Genomic DNA, 20,820 nt, shown 5'->3' on the forward strand with positions numbered 1-20,820 from the left:
TTTGATAGTGGCTGCTGCCATAGCCTAAAACACAACTGGTGGATATACTTGTTAGACCAAAACAAAGATGGCACTAGCTGATGTTGCTTCCAGAACCCTTAATTCTGAGCGGAAGGCAAATAAAAATGGAGAAGTAGGACATGAGACTTCTATGAGGAATTAGATGGGATGGGAGAGATTATGCAGAAAAAGAACAGGGAAATGTTCAGAAGGCAAGACTAACTGTGACTGTGACTATTCAGCCATTGACTAGTTATGGGGGTAATAATGGTAAATTGTCATTAGTCATGTAATGCTTTCTTAACCAATAGTATTGTTTGGTCATTACAGGATGTAGTGTATATTTCCTTACTTCTAGCAGCATGTTGTATATTCATCAGTTATTCAAAAACACGTATTTACTCCTAAATAATGGCATTATGCAGGGGAAAGGTTTAAATGGGGGATAAGGAGTGTTAACAAAAGGAAGAATATTAAATATAATTTTATAACAATTAACAAGTCATGAATTTTTCAAACTTTAAATAATGAAAAGATTTAATATTTTGGAGTTGAGAGAGATCCTCAGTCTGTCTTGAATAACAGAATTGGCAAGAGTGGTGTTCAACATAATGTATAAAGATGTTTAGAATGATAGGATAACTTTCACAATCAAGAGATACGTCTGTTAGTCTGTAAGGTGCCACAGGACTCTTTGCTGCTTTTACAGATCCAGACTAACACGGCTACCCCTCTGATTCAAGAGATATTTATCTTATCATAGTATTGTGCTGGTGGTATAAGACAAGAAGTAAATAAATGTTTCAAATACCCTTTCAGTTTGACAGAATTCATTATTTTAGTTTTATGTTGGTGTCTTATGAAACGTATGTTGGAGATAATTCCGGAGCACTCTGTGATAAGCAACACCATAAACATTGCCTGCATGTGTTTATAAATTTAGGAGATCCTAGATCAGGGATTTTAAGTGTGGTGAAATATTTAGGTGAAAACTAAGCTTGTGCTGGGAGGTATTTAGTTGAATATCTTGAGCTGTTTGCTATTATACTAAATGTTTAAGTATAGAACTGAGTACTTAGATTAGTTTTAAAAAGTCCTACTTGTGATTGAAAACATTTTTAGAAAAATTGTTTCAAATACAGACAGTAGTACTGTATGAAAGAACCGTGCAGAACTATTCAGTGGAGTTGCTGCATTTTTCGAGTATATGTCCCTGTGGGGGCTCCACCACAGAATGTGCATGTGCTGTGCACTCTTAACTGGAGTTTGTAAAGCAGCGATTGTGGACCCACACCTGCACAGAAAAGCTCTTTGTGCTCCTCTACAAGAGCATATAGTGGGGTGTGGACCAGCCATCCTGTGGTTCGAGATATCGCATTTGATGTCAACTGTTTTACAGCTTCTTTCCCTTTACACTTCTCTTTGTCAAGCTAAATAGATGGAGCTCCTTGAGGCATGTTTATTAGGCATGTTTTCTAATCCTTCAGTCATTCTTGTGGCTCTTCTCTGAACCCTCACTAATTTATCAACAAGGTTCTTGAATTGTGGGCACCAGAACTGGACACGCTATTCCAGCAGTGGTCACATCGTGCCAAATACAGAGATAAAGTAACCTCTCTACTGCTATTTGAGATTCCCCTGTTTATGCATTCCAGGATCACATTAGCTCTTTTGGCCATAACGTCATGCTGAGAGCTCATGTTCAGCTGATTATCCCCCATGACCTCAAATTTTTTTCAGTCACTGCATCCTAGAATAGAATCTCCCATTCTGTAAATTTGGCCTATACGCTTTCTTCCCAGATGTGTACGTTTACCTTTAACCATATTTAAAATGCATATTGCATCTACTTTATCAAGCAATTCAGAATCAGTGTCCTCTTCATTGTTTACCACTCCTCTAATTTTTGTCATTTGCAAACTTTAATCTATGATGATTTTTGTTTTCTTCCAGGTCATTGATAAAGATGCTAGTTTAGCTCCAAGTACCAATCACAGCAGGACCCTACTGAAGACAGACCAGTTCAATAATGATTCTCTCTGTATAGTTACATTTTGAGATCTATCAGTTAGCCAGTTTTTAATCCATTTAATGTATGCCATGTTAATGTTATATCATTCTGATTTTTTAATCCAAGTGCTGTGCCGGACCAAGTCAGACACCTTCCAGAAGTCTAAGTTTATTACGTTAATGCTAATACCTTTATCAACCAAACTTGTGATCTCACTGAAAAAAAGATATCAAGTTAGTTTGACAGGATCTATTTCCCATGAACTCATGTTGATTTGTGTCAGTTACATTATCCTCCTTTAGTTCTTTATTAATTGAGTCCTGTATCAGCTATTCCGTTATCTTGCCTGGGATTGATGTCAGGCTGACAGGCCTATAATTACCTGGGTCATTCCACTCCCTTTTTAAAAATTGGCACAACATTAGCTTTCTTCCAGTCTTCTGAAACTTTCCCAGTGCTCCAAAACTTATTGAGAATCAGCAAGCTCCTCAGCCAGTCTTTTGAAACTCTTTGGATGCAAGTTATCTGGATCTGTTTATTTTAAAATTTCTGACTTTAGTAGCTTCTGTTCAACATCCTCCAGAGACACTAGTGGAATGGAAAGAACGTCGTTATCGCCATATGATGAGACTGTATCATCTTTTTTTTCCTCCCCAAATACAGAACAGAAATATTTATTGAACACCTTTTCTGTATTATTATTATTGATAATTCTACCATTTCCATTTAGTAATGGACCAATACCATTGTCAGAATTCTTTTTTGTTCCTAGTGTGTTTTAAAAACTCTACTACTGTCCGTAACTCTGCTTGCCATACATTTTTCTCCTTTTGTGTCCCTTATCAATTTTCTGCAATTGCTAACTTCTGACTTATTCATTAATGTTAACTTTCTCTTTCTTCCATTTGTTATATATTATTTATATATTTTATATTTTAAAGCTGCCTTCCACTTGCTTTCTAAACAGTTTGGTTTTTTTAACCAGCACAGCCTTCTTCCTCATTTGTGGGATTGAGGCTTTTGGGGCATTTAGTAAGGTGTTAAGTGAGTCCCAATAATAGTTCAAGTTTTTCTGATTAAATTATTTTCCACAGCTTATTTGGCTCATACTTGTTTTCAGCTTTGTGAAATTGGCCCTAATAAAGCAGCAAGTATATACATTACTTTTAGTCCTGTGGTCAGTTCTTTATCTTTTGGAACAAGGTCTAATATAGAATTCCTCCATGCTGGCTGCAACATATTTTGAGTTAGGAAATTCTCATCTATAATGTTTACAAATTTGAAGCATGTTTGAAAGTGGAAGTATGCAATCAGGCAGCAGAGACCAAAAATTCCATATACTCTACAGAAAAGTACTGTGTTAAATGTAAACTACTTTTAATTAAAAAAAAAAAAAAAGGAAAGTTTAAAAAAAATTGATAAGGTAAGTAAACTGTCTCTGTGCTTGTTTCATTTAAATTAAGATGGTTAAAAGTAGCATTTTTCTTCTGCATAGTAAAGTTTCCAAGGTGTATTAAGTTCTAAACGTTTGAAAGAACAACCATAATGTTTTGTTCAGAGTTATGAGCAACCTCCATTCCCGAGCTTCGTAACTCTGAGCTTCTACTGTAGATTGAATTTATGCTCCTAGATGACCAATTCCAGTTCCTCTTGGTTGTTGGTCAGGCTCTTAGCATTGATGTATAGGTAATTAAAGAATTTCTCCTGTTCATGTCCTTTGATTCCTTGATAAATTTTGTTCTCGATATCTTGATTTTGTGCTGAGTGCTGATATCTTCCCTCTTTTTACCCTCCCCTTATGCTATTAATTTAACGCCCTCCTGACTACTCTAGCCAGCCTGTCCTCAAGAAGATTGGTCCCCCTTCTGCTGAAGTGGTGACTGGCCAAACAATATAGCCTCCTCTCCCCTGTAGAAGGTGGACCAATATTTCACAAAACCAGAGCCCTACACCACTTACCTAGCTAGTGATTCACTTCCAGAATCCTCTGTCTTCCTTTGACACGTGCAGCAAATCTTCAGTAAAATATATGAAATAATATACTTGAAATGTTTATACCATTGCCTATAATTAAGATTGAACAACCTGTTTGTAATTTAGATGTATGTTTACTTGTTTAGTTCTCAGCTGAATCACATATCAGATGTTTGCTGTTTGTTGTACCCACACACAAAAAAATAATTAAAAAATGTGTTGTGCTGCTAACCAAGAGGAGGAAAAGCAACACTCATTTCTTCCTTCAAAAGTTAGCATGTATCTTATCTGTTGAGAACTAATCAAATATACAAAACATTTGCATTTAAATTGTATGGAATTCTGTAGCTTGCTTTAATTTTAATTTGCTGGCACAATTAATTATTTGTATTACAGTAAATGATCAGGACTCCACTGAGATTAATGCTGTACAATTTAATCCTTGCTCCACAGTTTACAGTCTAGGTGTATGACAAGACAGAGTAGGTAGATGAAATAGGCAAGTGGGGTGGCAAGACGAGATAACAGTAAATAGTACATTTTCCTATGAGACCATAGTCTTTTTGCTAACTGTATAGCCATTATCATCTGGAGTGTTTTGTAGGCATTACAGCACTGGTAAGTCTTAAGGAGGTACTTGAAGGAGGATGAAGAGACTTTACAGATTTTACAGGAGGTTTGATGGTTGGCATTGAAGAAAAGCACAGAAGTGTTAACGATACCTCCTTTGCAAAGCTTTTTGAGAAAGCTACGGAGTATCCGTATAAGAGCTATATATTATTATTATTATTATTATTATTCTTTGAGTGCTTGCATTCCATTTTAGATGTGTACACACCAGTGCACTGAAGTTGGAGAACTTTTCCCCATAGTGGTACTTGTTGGGGCAGTACATGCTGCTAGCTGAAAGTATAAAGCGTTAGAGCCGTCCCAATCCTCCTCAGTTCCTTCTCACACCCATGGTTGGTAGTCGGAGTGTATGTGGCTTCTTATGGTCTTTCCCGTATTTCCCTTTAAGAAAACTTTCTAGAGATCTTTTATTGTAAGTAGTTTAGTATAGTTGTAGTTTAGATAGTGGTACTTGTTTTTGGCTCAGTTCCCAGGCATGTCCAAGTCCCCAAGATTTAAGTACTGTTCTGGCTATAACAAATTTAGGCCAGTCAGTGATCCTCACTCCCAATGATAAAAGTGTTTGAGAGAAGGACACATCAGGTATAATAACTGCTCTATTTGTAAGGTGTTTAAAACGAGGAGTAGGACGTTGAGGGAAGTTCAACTTCAAGACATCCTGGTCAAAGCAGCTTTTGTGCTCTCATTTGGAACCCAGGTGCTCAATATGCAGGGATTTGGACTCAACTCCATCTTCGAGTGCACCACCAGACTTGGAAGAGAGTTGAAGAGAGCTGGCAAGACGACACCGCTCTCCACCTATAGTGCCATGCAGGAGGCAGAAGTCCAGCCCTTTGACCTCTTCTGGCCGGAAGAAGCCCTCTTCTTCTTTGAGGGCTAAGTCCTCAACACACTCACATAAAATGACTAGTACCAAAGTTAGTTATAGTTAAGATAACTCCTGCAAGGTGCTTCCCAGTGCCGCATTCTAGCAATGTAGAGTTACAGACTCTGGCATCTTACGTTGTACTGCCCACCCACTTTTTAACATGGACGTAGTTCGGGGGCGCGGAGTGGCAGTGGCAGTACCTGTGCTTTGTGGCAGGGGAGCTGATAAGGTGATCAGCTCCCCCACCGTGAAGTGCAGCCCCTGCCGGCAGTTCCAGCCTCTTTCCAGTGGGGGGACTGAAGAGGACCTTAGTCCCCCTTGCCTTGAGGCCCGGACCCTCTCCGTGGCCTGCCCCTCTTCTCTTTCCCTCCAAGACCCTATCCCCTGGCGTGGCCAGAAGTCAGAGCTGAGCTGTAATAAGAGCCTCCCAGGGATTCAGGACCGCTGTGGGGAGCCCTGGACCCTCTACCTGCCCTGGCCAGTGCACCGTGGTGGGTGGAGCCGAGGGCTGCTCTTGGGCAGGGGTCTCCCCATAGCAGCCTGGGCTCCCTGAGTGGCTCTTAGCATGGCCCGGCTCCAAGTTCTGGGCTGGCCTGGGGGTGGTGCCTCGTGGAGGGGGGAAGAAGAGAAGGAGCAGGGACATGGCCATGGGGAAAGAGGAAGAACAGAGATGAGGCCACGGTTTCAGCAGTGTTGCCTGTGACGTTAGCTTCTTGAAAGGTTTGGACAGACCTTGCCTCCTATTAGGGATCCCACACCATCCTGCGATCTGAGTTTGGTTCTTTCCATTTTAACATGGCCACCATTCGAACCTATAGCTACACCCCCTTCTCATCTCTCAATGAAGGTAGCATTCCTAATGGCCATTATTTTGGCCAGGAGGTAGCAGAACTTCAGGCCTTGGTAGCTGACCCTCCTTAGATATTGTTTTATAAAGGTAACATTAGTTGGCATCCACACCCCAAATTTCTTACTAAAGTGGTGTCAGATTTTCATCTAAATCATTCTACATACTTACTAACTTTTTTCCAAAACCTCACACCAACAGAGATAGGGAAAACCTTCATACTTTGGGCATTCATAAGATTTGGCTTTTTATCTGAACGGAATTAAGGAGTTTTTATGGCATCTCCATCCTAAACTCTTGTTCATGTCCTTTGCTGACAGGATGAAAGAGCATCCTGTCTCTTGACAGATGATTTCTTCCTGGATCTCCTCTTGTATTCATCAGTGCTATGATAATGTTCCATGACCTCAAAGAGTTTTAGCACACTATGAGAGCATAAGCAGCATCAGCTGCTTTCCTAGGTCATGTTCCCATCAGTGATGTTTGCAGAGCTATGACTTGGTCTTCTGTTCATATATTCACTGCTCGTTATGCTCTCTCCTATGCCCTAGGAGACGATATGTTTGGAAGAGTAGTGTTGTAGTCCTTGTTTAGGTAGACACCAATTTTCTCCTCCATCTGGAATTGTTAGTCGCCTAAAGTGGAATGGACATGTGCAAGCACTTGAAGAAGATGCATCTGAAGAAATGGCTTTTTACCCATGAAAGCTTATGCCCAAATAAATCTGTTGGTCTTAAGGTGCCACTAGACTCCTTGTTTTTGTGGCTACAGACTAACACAGCTACCCCCTGATACTTGAAGAAATGTTAGTTACCTGTTCAGAAACTACTGTTCTTTAAGATGTGTGCACATGTCCATTCCACGATCCATCCTCCTTGCTCTCTACATTGGAGCAACAGCAAACTCTGGCTCCCTGGGCAAAGGAACTGAATGGGGTCAGGGAGGCTCTGCCCCTTCATAACTTCAGTTAGTTGAACAAATGTGCAGAGGGCACATGCTCCACATGAATGGGTACCACTATTGGAAAAAGTTCTCTGGCTTCGGTGCACGGGCACTCAACACACCTAAAATGGAAAGGACATATGCAGCACATCTTGAAGAACAGTTACCGAGCCAGTATGTAACCATTTTTTATTATTAGAGAAGCAGATGAGTAGCTGATTGAGAAGTTCTGTCTTTGTTGTTTCTAAAAAATAATTAATATGTCTTAATTTACAAATTTACATTTAATTAAGGCAGCCATATAAAAACTTAATGCAAAGTGGTTTTATCTTTTTTAATAGAAAGAAGAGAAGTCATCAGTCAGTTTCCCCTCTCTTCTGAGCCATATAACTTCTTCTTTCTTAAATCATCCTGTAATTCCAATGACTACATATGCGGAATCTGATGTCCAACAGATTTTGAATGTCTTTTCTCCACTCACTTCATCCATGCCTTGTGACATGCATGTGGTCAATCTAAGGACAATACAATCAAAGGTATGTTCAAAATATTATTGTTATGAACAAATATATGATATAACTAATGTTATATTCTGGAAAATATTTCATTCTATAAAAGTAAATTATGAATCCACATAAGATGTAGTCACCAGATCTTTCTTCCGCAACAGCTGAAGGATTTCCATCTTCTCACCAGTCACTATTTCTGAAACATCATACAAACATAGGATTTGACATTCCACATCACATATATGTATATTAAGTTCATCCTGCTTCCAGCAGTGGTCAGAGAACTCAGAATATTTCTTGTGTCAATTTATTTTAAGAATACTTTAGTTTGCAACATCATCATAAAGATATAGTGCAGGAGTGTCCGGGAAGAATTAGTAGGGGAAGCAAAAGTGGATGGGAATCTGGGAGGCAGTGACCATGAGTTGGTTGAGTTCAGGATCCTGACACAGGGAAGAAAGGTAAGCAGCAGGATACAGACCCTGGACTTCAGGAAAGCAGACTTCGACTCCCTCAGGGAACGGATGGGTAGGATCCCCTGGGGGACTAACATGAAGGGGAAAGGAGTCCAGGAGAGCTGGCTGTATTTCAAGGAACCCCTGTTGAGGTTACAGGGACAAACCATCCCGATGTGTCGAAAGAATAGTAAATATGACAGGCGACCAGCTTGGCTTAACGGTGAAATCCTAGCGGATCTTAAACATAAAAAAAAAAGCTTACAAGAAGTGGAAGGTTGGACATATGACCAGGGAAGAGTATAAAAATATTGCTCGGGCATGTAGGAATGAAATCAGGAGGGCCAAATCACACTTGGAGCTGCAGCTAGCGAGAGATGTCAAGAGTAACAAGAAGGGTTTCTTCAGGTATGTTGGCAACAAGAAAAAAGCCAAGGAAAGTGTGGGCCCCTTAATGAATGAGGGAGGCAACCTAGTGACAGAGGATGTGGAAAAAGCTAATGTACTCGATGCTTTTTTTGCCTCTGTCTTCACGAACAAGGTCAGCTCCCAGACTGCTGTGCTGGGCATCACAACATGGGGAATAGATGGCCAGCCCTCTGTGGAGAAAGAGGTGGTTAGGCACTATTTAGAAAAGCTGGACGTGCACAAGTCCATGGGGCCGGACGAGTTGCATCCGAGAGTGCTGAAGGAATTGGCGGCTGTGATTGCAGAGCCATTGGCCATTATCTTTTAAAACTCGTGGCGAACGGGGGAAGTCCCAGATGACTGGAAAAAGGCTAATGTAGTGCCAATCTTTAAAAAAGGGAAGAAGGAGGATCCTGGGAACTACAGGCCAGTCAGCCTCACCTCAGTCCCCGGAAAAATCATGGAGCAGGTCCTCAAAGAATCAATCCTGAAGCACTTACATGAGAGGAAAGTGATCAGGAACAGTCAGCATGGATTCACCAAGGGAAGGTCTTGCCTGACTAATCTAATCGCCTTCTATGATGAGATTACTGGTTCTGTGGATGAAGGGAAAGCAGTGGATGTATTGTTTCTTGACTTTAGCAAAGCTTTTGACACGGTCTCCCACAGTATTCTTGTCAGCAAGTTAAAGAAGTATGGGCTGGATGAATGCACTATAAGGTGGGTAGAAAGTTGGCTAGATTGTCGGGCTCAATGGGTAGTGATCAATGGCTCCGTGTCTAGTTGGCAGCCGGTGTCAAGTGGAGTGCCCCTGGGGCCGGTTTTGTTCAACGTCTTCATAAATGATCTGGAGGATGGTGTGGTTTGCACTCTCAGCAAATTTGCAGATGATACTAAACTGGGAGTGGTAGATACGCTGGAGGGCAAGGATAGGATACAGGGGACCTAGACAAATTGGAGGATTGGGCCAAAAGAAATCTGATGAGGTTCAGTAAGGATAAGTGCAGAGTCCTGCACTTAGGACGGAAGAACCCAATGCACAGCTACAGACTAGGGACCGAATGGCTAGGGAGCAGTTCTGCGGAAAAGGACCTAGGGGTGACAGTGGACGAGAAGCTGGATATGAGTCAGCAGTGTGCCCTTGTTGCCAAGAAGACCAATGGCATTTTGGGATGTATAAGTAGGGGCATAGCGAGCAGATCGAGGGACGTGATCGTCCCCCTCTATTCGACATTGGTGAGGCCTGATCTGGAGTACTGTGTCCAGTTTTGGGCCCCACACTACAAGAAGAATGTGGATAAATTGGAGAGAGTCCAGCGAAGGGCAACAAAAATGATTAGGGGTCTGGAACACATGAGTTATGAGGAGAGGCTGAGGGAACTGGGATTGTTTAGTCTGTGGAAGAGAAGAATGGGGGGGGATTTGATAGCTGCTTTCAACTACCTGAGAGGTGGTTCCAGAGAGGATGGTTCTAGACTATTCTCAGTGGTAGAAGAGGACAGGACAAGGAGTAATGGTCTCAAGGTGCAGTGGGGGAGGTTTAGATTGGATATTAGGAAAAACTTTTTCACTAGGAGGGTGGTGAAACACTGGAATGCATTACCTAGGGAGGTGGTAGAATCTCCTTCCTTAGAAGTTTTTAAGGTCAGGCTTGACAAAGCCCTGGCTGGGATGATTTAATTGGGGATTGGTCCTGCTTTGAGCAGGGGGTTGGGCTAGATGACCTCCTTAGGTCCCTTTCAACCCTGATATTCTATGATTCTATGAATTCATTCTGTATTGAGGGCAAAATTATCCTTTATTAGTACGTGGCTACCCCCTTGTCAATTTTTCCTCTCTCAGTTCCCCCCTTGGGCAGTTGGCCCCTCCTCCATCTTTTAACTCACCACCACCTCTGGGAGCTGGTACTGCGGGCTCAGCAGTGGTCATTGAGGGGTGGGAGTTGAATAGATGACTGTTCCCTGTGGCTGGGTTTGTTGGACCAACATGAAATTGAGGGGTGGAGAGAAGAAGCCACTCTCCTAATTCTGTTCTTGGAGTGCTCAGTAGCCACAGTACCAACAGCAAGGTGGGGAGAAAGTCTGGGAAAGAGTTACCTCTTGAAAGCTGGCCAGGAGAGGCAGCAGATAGGGAGGAAGGAGCTCAGTTGCTCTTGACCAGTCTAGCATGAGCTCTTACTTCTTCTTCGAGTAGTGTCCCTATGGGTGCTTCACAGTAGGTGTATCTGCGCCCCTGCACCTCTAATCGGAGATTTTATGTAAGTGTCCATTCAGCTCATACATTCTCCATCTCTTGTGGTCTGCCTCAGGGCTATCTAACTGAGGGGGGGTTCGCCTGCATGGCACTAGATAGCCCCGAGGCAGATCACAAGGCAGGGAGAGCGCATGTACAGGCCGAACGGACACTGCTACCTAAAATCTCCGATTAGAGGCACAGGGGCACAGATATACCTATAGTGGAGCATCCATAGGGGGACACATCTCAAAGAACCATTATTACTGCACAAGGTGAGTAACTTCCTCTTCAATCCTGCCCATCTGTGTTTCTGGTCCTTTTGAAGTGCAGTGGCTGTGGTCCAAATGCCTTTGGAGAGTGAAGAGAGAGCTTCAGCCTGAAGAAAGTGGTTCAATGAGATGTGTAGGTTTGATCCACATAATGTAGTGGAGTAAATCTTTTTGGTTACCTCAGAAGAGTGTCTAGGAGGTTAGGTTATGTGGGTCAAAGTTAAAATTTTCTACTGCTCTCCACACCACTAATTATCGGTCAGTGATGACCAGATCAGTTTTTACTTTGATTCAGCTATTCATTGGGAGCTGCCACAAGATCAATACAATGGCTGTTAAGTTCGGGACCTCCACCCTATCCCTCAAATCCAAATTTTTAAACTGCCTTTGAAGGTTCAGACCTATTTCGCAAGAAGATGATGAAACTCTTAAAACTTAAGGGAGCAAGTTAGCAACTAAATCTTTGGTCTACCTGAGCCTTTCTTCAAGAAGAAAATACTTGATATTGCAGATTTTAGAGTGGTACCATGTTAGTCTGTATCAGCAAAAATAGCAAGGAGTACTTTGTGGCACCTTAGAGACTAACAAATTTATTTGGGCATAAGTTTTCACAGGCTAAAACCCACTTCATCAGATGCATAGAATGGAAAATATAGTAGGCAGTACTTTTCACAGTACGTGAAAAGATGGGAGTTGCCTTACCAAGTGGGGGATCAGTGCTAACGAGACAATTCAGTTAAAGTGGAAGTGGGGTATTCTCAACAGTAGAATACCAAGGGAGGAAAAATCACATTTGTAGTGGTAATGAGGCCAATGTAATCAGGATGGCCCATTTCAAACAGTTGACAAGAAGGTGTGAGTAACAGTACGGGAAAATTAGTATGGGGAAACTAGTTTTTGTATTCTTTATTCAGGCCTAATTTGATGGTGTACAGTTTGCAAATGAATTCCAGTTCTGCAATTTCTTGTTGGAGTCTGTTTTTGAAGTTTTTTTGTTGAAAAATGGCCACTTTTAAGTCTGTTGTTGAGTGTCCAGAGAGATTGAAGTGTTCTCCAACTGGTTTTTGAATGTTATAATTCTTGACGTCTGATTTGTGTTCATTTATTCTTTTGCGTAGAGACTCTCGTAAGTCTCTACGCAGCCTCCGGCGGGTAGCGAAGCCATCCTCCTTGGGTTCTGTAGTGACCTGTAGGGTCAAGAATGAAGAGCCCAGATGGTTCTGGTTAAGATCCTCTGGCCTTTCTTCTGAGTCATAAAAGAACATCAAAGACTGTCCTTTGAAGGCCGAGGCCTTTGGAAAAGATCAGAACAACACAGGTTGCTGCCCAATCCTTAGAGCTTACTAAGTCTGTCCGCTTTAAGAAGGAAACATTTGAATCTAACATTCAGCTTCCGAAAGTCTCCCTTTCTGCAAGAACAGGGAGATGCAGCCTCAGAGATGGTGCAAGTCTGCTTCCTTGACTAAGCCTGCTTCTAATAAAAGATGTCCATATAGAAGGAGGATTCCTCACTGCTCATCAGATGAACTTTGTCTTGCAATCAACAGCTTTTTGGTGGGATGATTGAAAACTACACACCATTGCCTCCATCCTTTGGACCTTATGTCTTCTCCTTTACCAGTGCCTGGTGCAGTATTACTTCCAACTGTTGAGTACTAAACACACCTGCAAAGGTTGTTCCATACAGTTCTGCACCAGGCCACTTCACTTTCCTCTCCTTTCTTCCTTCCTCTTTGGGGACCCATCTCATGAGAGAGGCGTGTTGGAGGAAGATTTCCTCCATCTATAGTGGGTCATCGAAGAGGTGCCACAAGCACACTGAAGAAAGAGTTTCTAACCCCACTATTTGCTAATCCCCAAGAACTCTTCAGCCCTTTTTCACAGTCACTGTTTCCGTACAATCACACACCCCCTCTTAGTTTCCTTCATTCTTTATTGCTAAATGCATGATCTTGCATTTGGCTGTGTTAAAACACATGGTATTCAAATGAGACCAGTGTACCAAGAGATCTAGGGTGGTCTATATAACTGGTCACCTGATCTTGTAGTTATTTGCTACTCCAGATTTTTTGTCATCTCCAGATTTTTGAAGAATGTTGGGCTAATAGCAGATTCCTGCAGGATCCCACTAGATCATTGGACAACAATTCTGCATTTACAAATACTTCTTGAGATCTATTAGCTAGCCAGTTTTTAATCCATTTAAAATGGCTGCATTGACTTTTTATAGCGCAATTTTTTATTAGAATGTCACTCAGGATTAAGTACTGCTTTAAGCAGGGCGTTGGACTAGATGACCTCCTGAGGTCTCTTCCAACCCTTCCAAGATTCCAATAGAATCTTCTATGATTCTAAATCAGATGCCTTACAGAAGTATGTATATTATGCCAACACAGGTACCTGTCTCAACCAAACTTTTGATTTGAGTAAAAAGAAACAAAGATTTTTTTTACTTATTTCCCATTTAAAAACAAATTGGTTGGCATTAATTATGTTTCAATCTTTTAAATCTTTACTGATTGCATCCTATATCAGCTTCTCCATGATATAGCTGGAATTGATGTTAGGCTAACCAGCCAATAGTTTCATGTGTCATCCTGTTTTTCCATATGTTTTAAATACTGGCAAAGTATTGGCTTTTTCTCTAGTCCTCTGAAACTTTCAGTGTTCCAAGTTTTGTTAAAAGTCAATATTAATGCTTCAGATAGCTCCTCAGCCGATTATTTTAATACTTTTTGATGCAAGTTATATGGTCCCAGTAATTTTTTGTAGTTGCCATTTAATACCCTCCCTAATTACTGATGGGGAAAAAAGTATTTTCTTACTCCTGTAAGATATGGATACAGCCATTCTGCTTCTTTCTGAATACAGAACAGAAATATTATTGAATGTCTCCCTTTTCTGCATCATGATGGTTAATTTTACCATCATTGTCTAGTAGCAGATCTGTACCACTGTAAGAATTTAATTTGTTCATGATATATTTTTAAAAATATAATTGTTTTTTCACCCTACTTGCCATTGATTTTTCACTGATACTTTTAGATTTGTTTATAATTGTCTGTAATTCCTAACTGCTGATGTGTACTCTTTACTATTGACTTGCTTCTTTTTCCATTAGTTACATATTGGGTTTTTGTATTGCTGCTTTCACCTACCCTCTTAACCATGATTTTTTTAACTGAAGAAGACCTCTTTCCTGACTGCGGAATGGGTGGGTAGAGATTGGCATCTAATAAAGCCTTTGTAAACAATTCCCAATTATTCTTCATATTTTATGCTTTAATATTTCCTCCAACTTAGTTTTGCTCATAATCGTTTTTAGCTTTGAAAATGGTCCCTTTTTAAAGCAACAAGTGTATATATTACTGGTCAGGAGTGTATTTTGTTTGCACATAGCAAATGAAATTAGATTATGATCAGTTGAATCAAGGCAGCCATCAGTTTTAATTCAGTGATCTTACATCTTTATCCATCACAATGAAATCTAATATAGAATTATCTGGAGATGGTTGCAATGTTTAAATTAAGTTATCTATAATTTTTAGAAATTCCCAGGATATTTCTACACCAGCATGAGACCTCCAGCATGTGTGTCCTTGATAGAAATCCCCCATAATTTTTTCTACATATTCTAGATAGATGTTGAATGTGCTGCTTGTCCTGTTTCCTCATCTGATTTGCACAGCAAACTGCACCTGTGCCCCTTTTTGTGATTTATCAGACAGTACGTTGATATATAAGCATTACAGGTTCTGTCTTTCTGAACTATCAATAACTCTAAAACAAGTAATACTATCTTTAATGTGAGGGGGCCCATGTCTTCCCCTTCTGTCCACATCCTTTCATATATAGGGCTATTTAGTGATTTTAATATTAACAAGCTACCATGATGTTCAACAGGATATGTGGAATCAATAGCAACCTGTTATCTTCTAGTTCAAAGACTTTGTTCCCCTCACATGAGCCTCAAGGACTTAGGATGCGGGGGTAAGTGTTCACCAGAATGTGAGGTGGATACATGAGCCCAGCCCACATCAGCCCTTTGGTGCAGGACCCACCACCTTCTTGGGAGTTAAATTTATAACTGACAACTCCAGGATCTACTCTTTCAAGCCACTGTTCCCTCAGATTTATTTTGACAATGTCATTTACAACAGCTCAATTCATAAATTTACTTAGCACTAATTTTGTGATTCTGGATATGTCTCCACTGCAGTTAAAAAGTTGTGGCTGTACTGTGCCAGCTGACTTTGGTGCTCGGGGCTTAGGCTGAGGGGCTGTTTAATTGTGGTGTAGATGTTGGGGCGCAGGCTGCAGCCTGAGCCTTGAGACCCTCACATCTCACAGGATCCTAGAGCCTGGATTCAATCCAAGGCTGAATGTCTGTACTAGAATTAAACAGCCCCATAGCCCGAGCCTGCAAGCCCTAGTCAACTGGCACAGGCCTGCCACGGGTTTTTAATTGCAGTGTAGACATACCCTTAGAGGCCAAAGCAGATGCTCCTTTCAGGAGAGCAATTTGCTAGCCTCATTTTTGTGCTACAGCCCTCCTTCAAGAGGTTTTTACTCCTATCTGTGAACATCTGCAGAGGGAATTCTCTATTTTCCTATCTGTAACTGGTCTCCAGGTGCCACTGCTGATCCAGAGTTTGGATGGGTTGGTTGGGGTTGTGATCCCTTGTGTAACCACAAAGGTGCATGTGTTCAAACAGTGCTTTGTAGAGGGCTCCAGGGCAGTAATGATACGGCACTTGCAAAGTGTAAATCTGCAGAGGCAGTATGCGAAGTGAATAACAGTTGTAGGTATGAAACCTTCTTTTTCCACAGCAAAAACTGCATTACCCAGTGAAATGAATTTCTTGCACAAAGAAGCAGCCTTTCCTTTTTTTCAGAAAATTCAAAGTGAAAATGATAAATGCCATGACTTATTAGCTCACCTACAAAACATATTTATCTGCAATTATAAATTCTTCTACACCACTCTAGCTGTCAATGCATATTTTAGAGAAGTTATAGTGTATTACAATTTTACATATTAAAAAGAGCCTTCAATTACAAAATTACAAGGAAAGCATTATTTAGATTTAAGACAACAGAAATCAAAATAAGTCCATGAAAGAACAAGTGAGAAAAATCCTATGATAAAATGTTTCAATTTTAAATTCTTTTCCTCTAAGGAAAAAATGGTAATTCCTAATATTGTAAAACATCAACCTTCCTGTCATACTGCTTCAGGGATATGGAACATTTCTTTTAAAAAAAAAAAAAAAAAAAAAAGTGTATTGATGTAAGATGATATACTATAAATAAATTGGTTTTCAACATTAAAAACTGTTTTTAAATATTCCTTTAGAGCAAATATGTATCTTTATAGTGTTGCTTAAACTTTCCAATAAATGACTATAAGTCTTATGGTAATCACTTGAAAATTGTTTAAATGGCTCTTCTCCTTTACTCAGATCAAAATCTTAGCAGTGTTGCCCTGGGTTACTGTGTATGAGAATTTATGGCACAGGGCTTTTTTGTTTTTGTTTTTTTTCAGCCAAGAACCTGACAGTGTTAAACTGTTGAGGGTTCAAAATTAAATCCGTGTTGAAGGGTTGGCAGCTGTACAGAAAAGTTGGGAGATTTGATAGTGCAGTAGCTTAGCAGTTTTTGTCCTATAGTAATGTGTAAAATTTTACAGGACTGAGAATATTTAATTTTTATTGAAGGCTGAGAAGAGTAAAGTAGGTTTTCATACATTAATCATAGCAAGCCAAATTCATAAGTGATGTATGGGATGTTGTAAGTTTGATTCCGTTATACTCAGTCACTCCCCTAGACCTAATTACGCTCAGTGTAATTTACATGCTGAGGTGGAGTAAGGAGGTATAGATTAAAGTAGAGGGAAGGCAACTTTTACATCATCCCATTGTATAAATTAGACCTACTTAGACTCCTTTACCCATTGGTAGAATGAATATATACAAATAGTTCTAGGTAAGGGTATGTCTGCACTGCACAGTCCTTGCAGCAGCTTCTAGAGTACATACATTGCACATCCCCTCTTCCCCTAGCACAGGTATAAATAGCCATGTAGATGGTGAGGCACTGCTTAAGTGAGGAAGGATGCATGTATCACAGCTCTCTACATGCCTAAGCAGTGCCTGTCCCTGTCTCCCCCTGCAATGCAAGACTCTGTTAGGATGGAGGCTTCAGCGAAAGGCTCTAGCAGCTGCCTGTTGCCAGAACCTTTTCCTTCTGCCTCCTTCCTGCAAGAGACCTTTACCGCATTATGTAGCTATACACTGCAGTGTGGATGTAGCCTGCATTTTGCTGCGGTGTCTTGCTACACCTTTCCTACATGCTGAAGCAAGTGTTCTGCAGCATAGGCATAGCCTGTATGATTACTAAGTCATAGACATCCTATACTTTACTTGAAGTCCATTCATTAACATGTAATTGTTTTTATTAATATGTTTCTATTTTAATAGATTCAAATTCTTAATTAGGATAATTTTTAATTTAAAATGAAGTTGAAATATCCATACCATCATGTGTTATGCAGATGACTACAAGATAAGTCCACTGGATGACTGGCTTGTCATTTCTAGCATCACTTCACCCCTATAGGAAGTCAGGCTTCTGCACCATGAATTTTAAATAATGTTTCTCGAACCTGCTCTTTACACAGACATTGTTATTTTGTGTGCAAAACAAAAATGTTTTGTCTAGTTTTCTGAGTGTAACTTAATTAACTTTGAAATTATGTTTTGAACTAACACTAAGTGTGGTATTTCATAGTTAGAAACTCAATATTGATAATTATTTTATCCCATTTATTCTTATTATTTTGGTCAATAATATATTAATACCACATTTTGTGTTCAAATGGCAAAAAATGGAAGGGTCTTATCAGATACCTTTCTGTTCAATTGAAGGACAAGTTATCTTTATTCATTCCCTCCCTTTCCAATGTCCAATTTTTGAAAAAATCTTTTGCCCCTAAAAGGCAGAGCCAGGAAGCCTGTGCACCATAATTCTGTGGTAACTCACTTCGTGGGCTGTGAAGGTGAGAGGAAGGTGGTTGACCTGGCAGAAATTAGGTGGGTTTCCATTGCCTGCCTGATTTCCATTGAAAGTTTCCCCAAAATCTACACATTTCCATAGAAAAGTTAATTGTCAACAAATCTGCATCTTCCAATGAAAAAGTGTTTTTTCAGAAAATTTCTGATTAGCTCTAAAATTGTGCCAATACTCCATAGTCCCAAATGCTTAGGCTCAGTGGCCAAAAAAAAGTATATTTGTACATAAAAATTACATGTTTTGGTGTTTTCCTGTCTTTTGCCCTTTCCTGCACGATTTGTCATCTGAGTTTATAAGCTCTTTAAAGCAGGTACACTCTGCTAAAGCTGGTCAGGAATTTTCCAGTGCAAAGTTTTTTCCTTCAGTAAACACCAATTCGTTGAAATCAAAATGTTCTGTGGAAATGTGTTAATGTCTATGAAACTTGTGATGAAAACCAGGCAGGTGTCCTTCAGTTTCCAGCTGTGTACTTTGTCAGCTTGGTCGTCTGACTCCTCTGCAGCCAGCCAGGCTCCTGGGGAGCACTGGGAGCATATTTCATTTCTGAAACAAAATATTACAGAAGTTCACTTCCATGAAAAATTTTGGAGTTTTGGCTTTTCATTCCAATTTGGGAATTATTTCCCAGACAGCTGTACTGTCTTTCTTTGTTTTTGCAGAGTCCCTAGTAAGCCGGGTTCTGATTGAGGCGTTTTTTTATGCTACTGTAATATAAGCAATTAGTAATAATAATTGTGGTGATTATTACTTGAAGAGGCTTTATATATTAGATCAAACACAACTGAGTTTCAATGAGTACCTGAATTCTCGCATATTCCCTCTTGTAGGTTCTGGGCTCATGTACCAATCTGCACAGTTAATCTCATAGTTGTACATTATTGGTCATAGTTTCTAGTACGCTTTGTAACCGATTAGGCTTAGAAACCTAACTACTAAAGTGTTAAAGCTTGGCGGGGACCAAAGTCATGGTCAGTAATTAAACCTGGAGGCGTGGTTGCATAATTATGAAGCCTTTACTTCCTTGCTTATTCTGGGAAGCCTGTCAATACCGCTATTACCACTACATTTAAATTTGGGACCAGGTTTTTCAGATATTTGAAAAATAAAGAACATTTTTAAAAATCATCTTGCTGCCAGTTCTTGCACATTCAGTCTTTTTTACAGCTGTTACATGAAATGTGTTCTGTTGGTTTAGGGAGAATGGTATTCATAACATAAGTGGCTCAGAGGTCAAATCCTAATGATTAGTCTGAGGTTCTAAAAGTCTCCTGTTCGTAGCATTTAGTTTCTAAGGTACACTTACATTTTGTTTGTTTGCAGGCAGATTCTGGGCCATCTGATGAAGCAGCCTTGATCCTTCACAGAAAAGGATTCGACTGTAAATATTCAAACAAAGACACAGGGCTATTATGCTCTACTACTCAGGGAAAGGTATGTTGAAATATTAGAAGATTTTTAACTTATAAGATAATTTTTGCATACATGCTTAATTTAAAATGTTTTAGAACAGTTACGTTATGAATTCTGGTTGAACATTTATTTGTTTGTTTAAAATGTCATATTTTCAGGATGCTTGCGATTTAATGTGTTTTGAAAGCCAAGTGACATGTTCTGTATTGACAATTATATGAAGATTCTGATGTGTGTAGGTTAATTTGGCATTGGCAAGTAAAAACACCCTTGTAAAACATTGCCATAAACTTCCAGGTTAGAGTTCAGTCTTATTAACTTTCTGTAAATATGATTTTAAACAAAAAGCTACTATTTGAAATTATTTTACTACAGAAATACTTACATTTAAAACTACATAATATATTTGTCGTCTTCACATATGATTAGTTAACATAAATATGAATTCTCCCATGTGAATGCTGCCTTGAAGGTTGCAGCAAACATCACAGCAACCTAAGCATTTCTATCAACTGCTCTGTGTATCTAGGTACTTGTATAGCCCACATCTCTGTGGTATCCGAACACTTCACAAACATTAATTAATTTACCATCTCTGATTCTTTGATTATGTAATCAGGTTGGGTGACGGGGAGTCATAGAACTTTGTCTGGTGGCAATGAATCCATAAAATTCACAGAGTAGGTTTAATCCAATCTGGAAGTAGTTTACTGAAGGGTTGTCTGGAAGGTTAGTGGGGCAAGATTTAATGTTTTCTTGATTAAAATTTTCATTACAATATTGCCAAACATAATACTTATAATCAAACCTCCTGTGTATTGATACATTTTAATTAGTTGCTTTCAAATGTGACACAAAGTGACTACTGTCTAAATGGGTTCTTTCTAGCATAATTTATAACATTTTAAATATGGTCAGTTAGGAATTTTCAATGACTTTGGTGTTATGATTCCCTGTCATGCATGCTGTTGCCTGTAATGAGATGTGACATAATGATCATTATAAAGGTTTAAAATTAAGTTAACTTAGGGCTTGTCTACACGGTTCTGCAGTGTGCAGTAATTGCAATTGCAATACAAGTTTGAAAGCCAATTTTAAAGTAACTAAGGGCTTGTCTACATGATGCGGCAGCACACACTAGGGTGTTGCACACTGACTGGTCTGTGTTAACCTTGCTGGTGCATACTAAAA

The 20,820-nt window shown here is 39.8% G+C and overlaps 1 protein-coding gene across 1 annotated transcript in view; it reads left to right on the forward strand.

The window, feature by feature from the left end:
* MAN2A1 (mannosidase alpha class 2A member 1) overlaps positions 1-20,820 on the forward strand; it is a 210,686-nt gene that overhangs the window by 186,499 nt on the left and 3,367 nt on the right. The window contains exons 20-21 of the mRNA XM_077817304.1: positions 7,614-7,808; positions 19,540-19,650. Coding sequence (XP_077673430.1) covers positions 7,614-7,808; positions 19,540-19,650 — 306 coding nt within the window. The remainder of the gene's footprint in view (positions 1-7,613; positions 7,809-19,539; positions 19,651-20,820) is intronic.

The sequence above is a fragment of the Eretmochelys imbricata genome, chromosome 5 (assembly GCF_965152235.1).
Source record: "Eretmochelys imbricata isolate rEreImb1 chromosome 5, rEreImb1.hap1, whole genome shotgun sequence".
Taxonomy (NCBI): domain Eukaryota; kingdom Metazoa; phylum Chordata; order Testudines; family Cheloniidae; genus Eretmochelys; species Eretmochelys imbricata.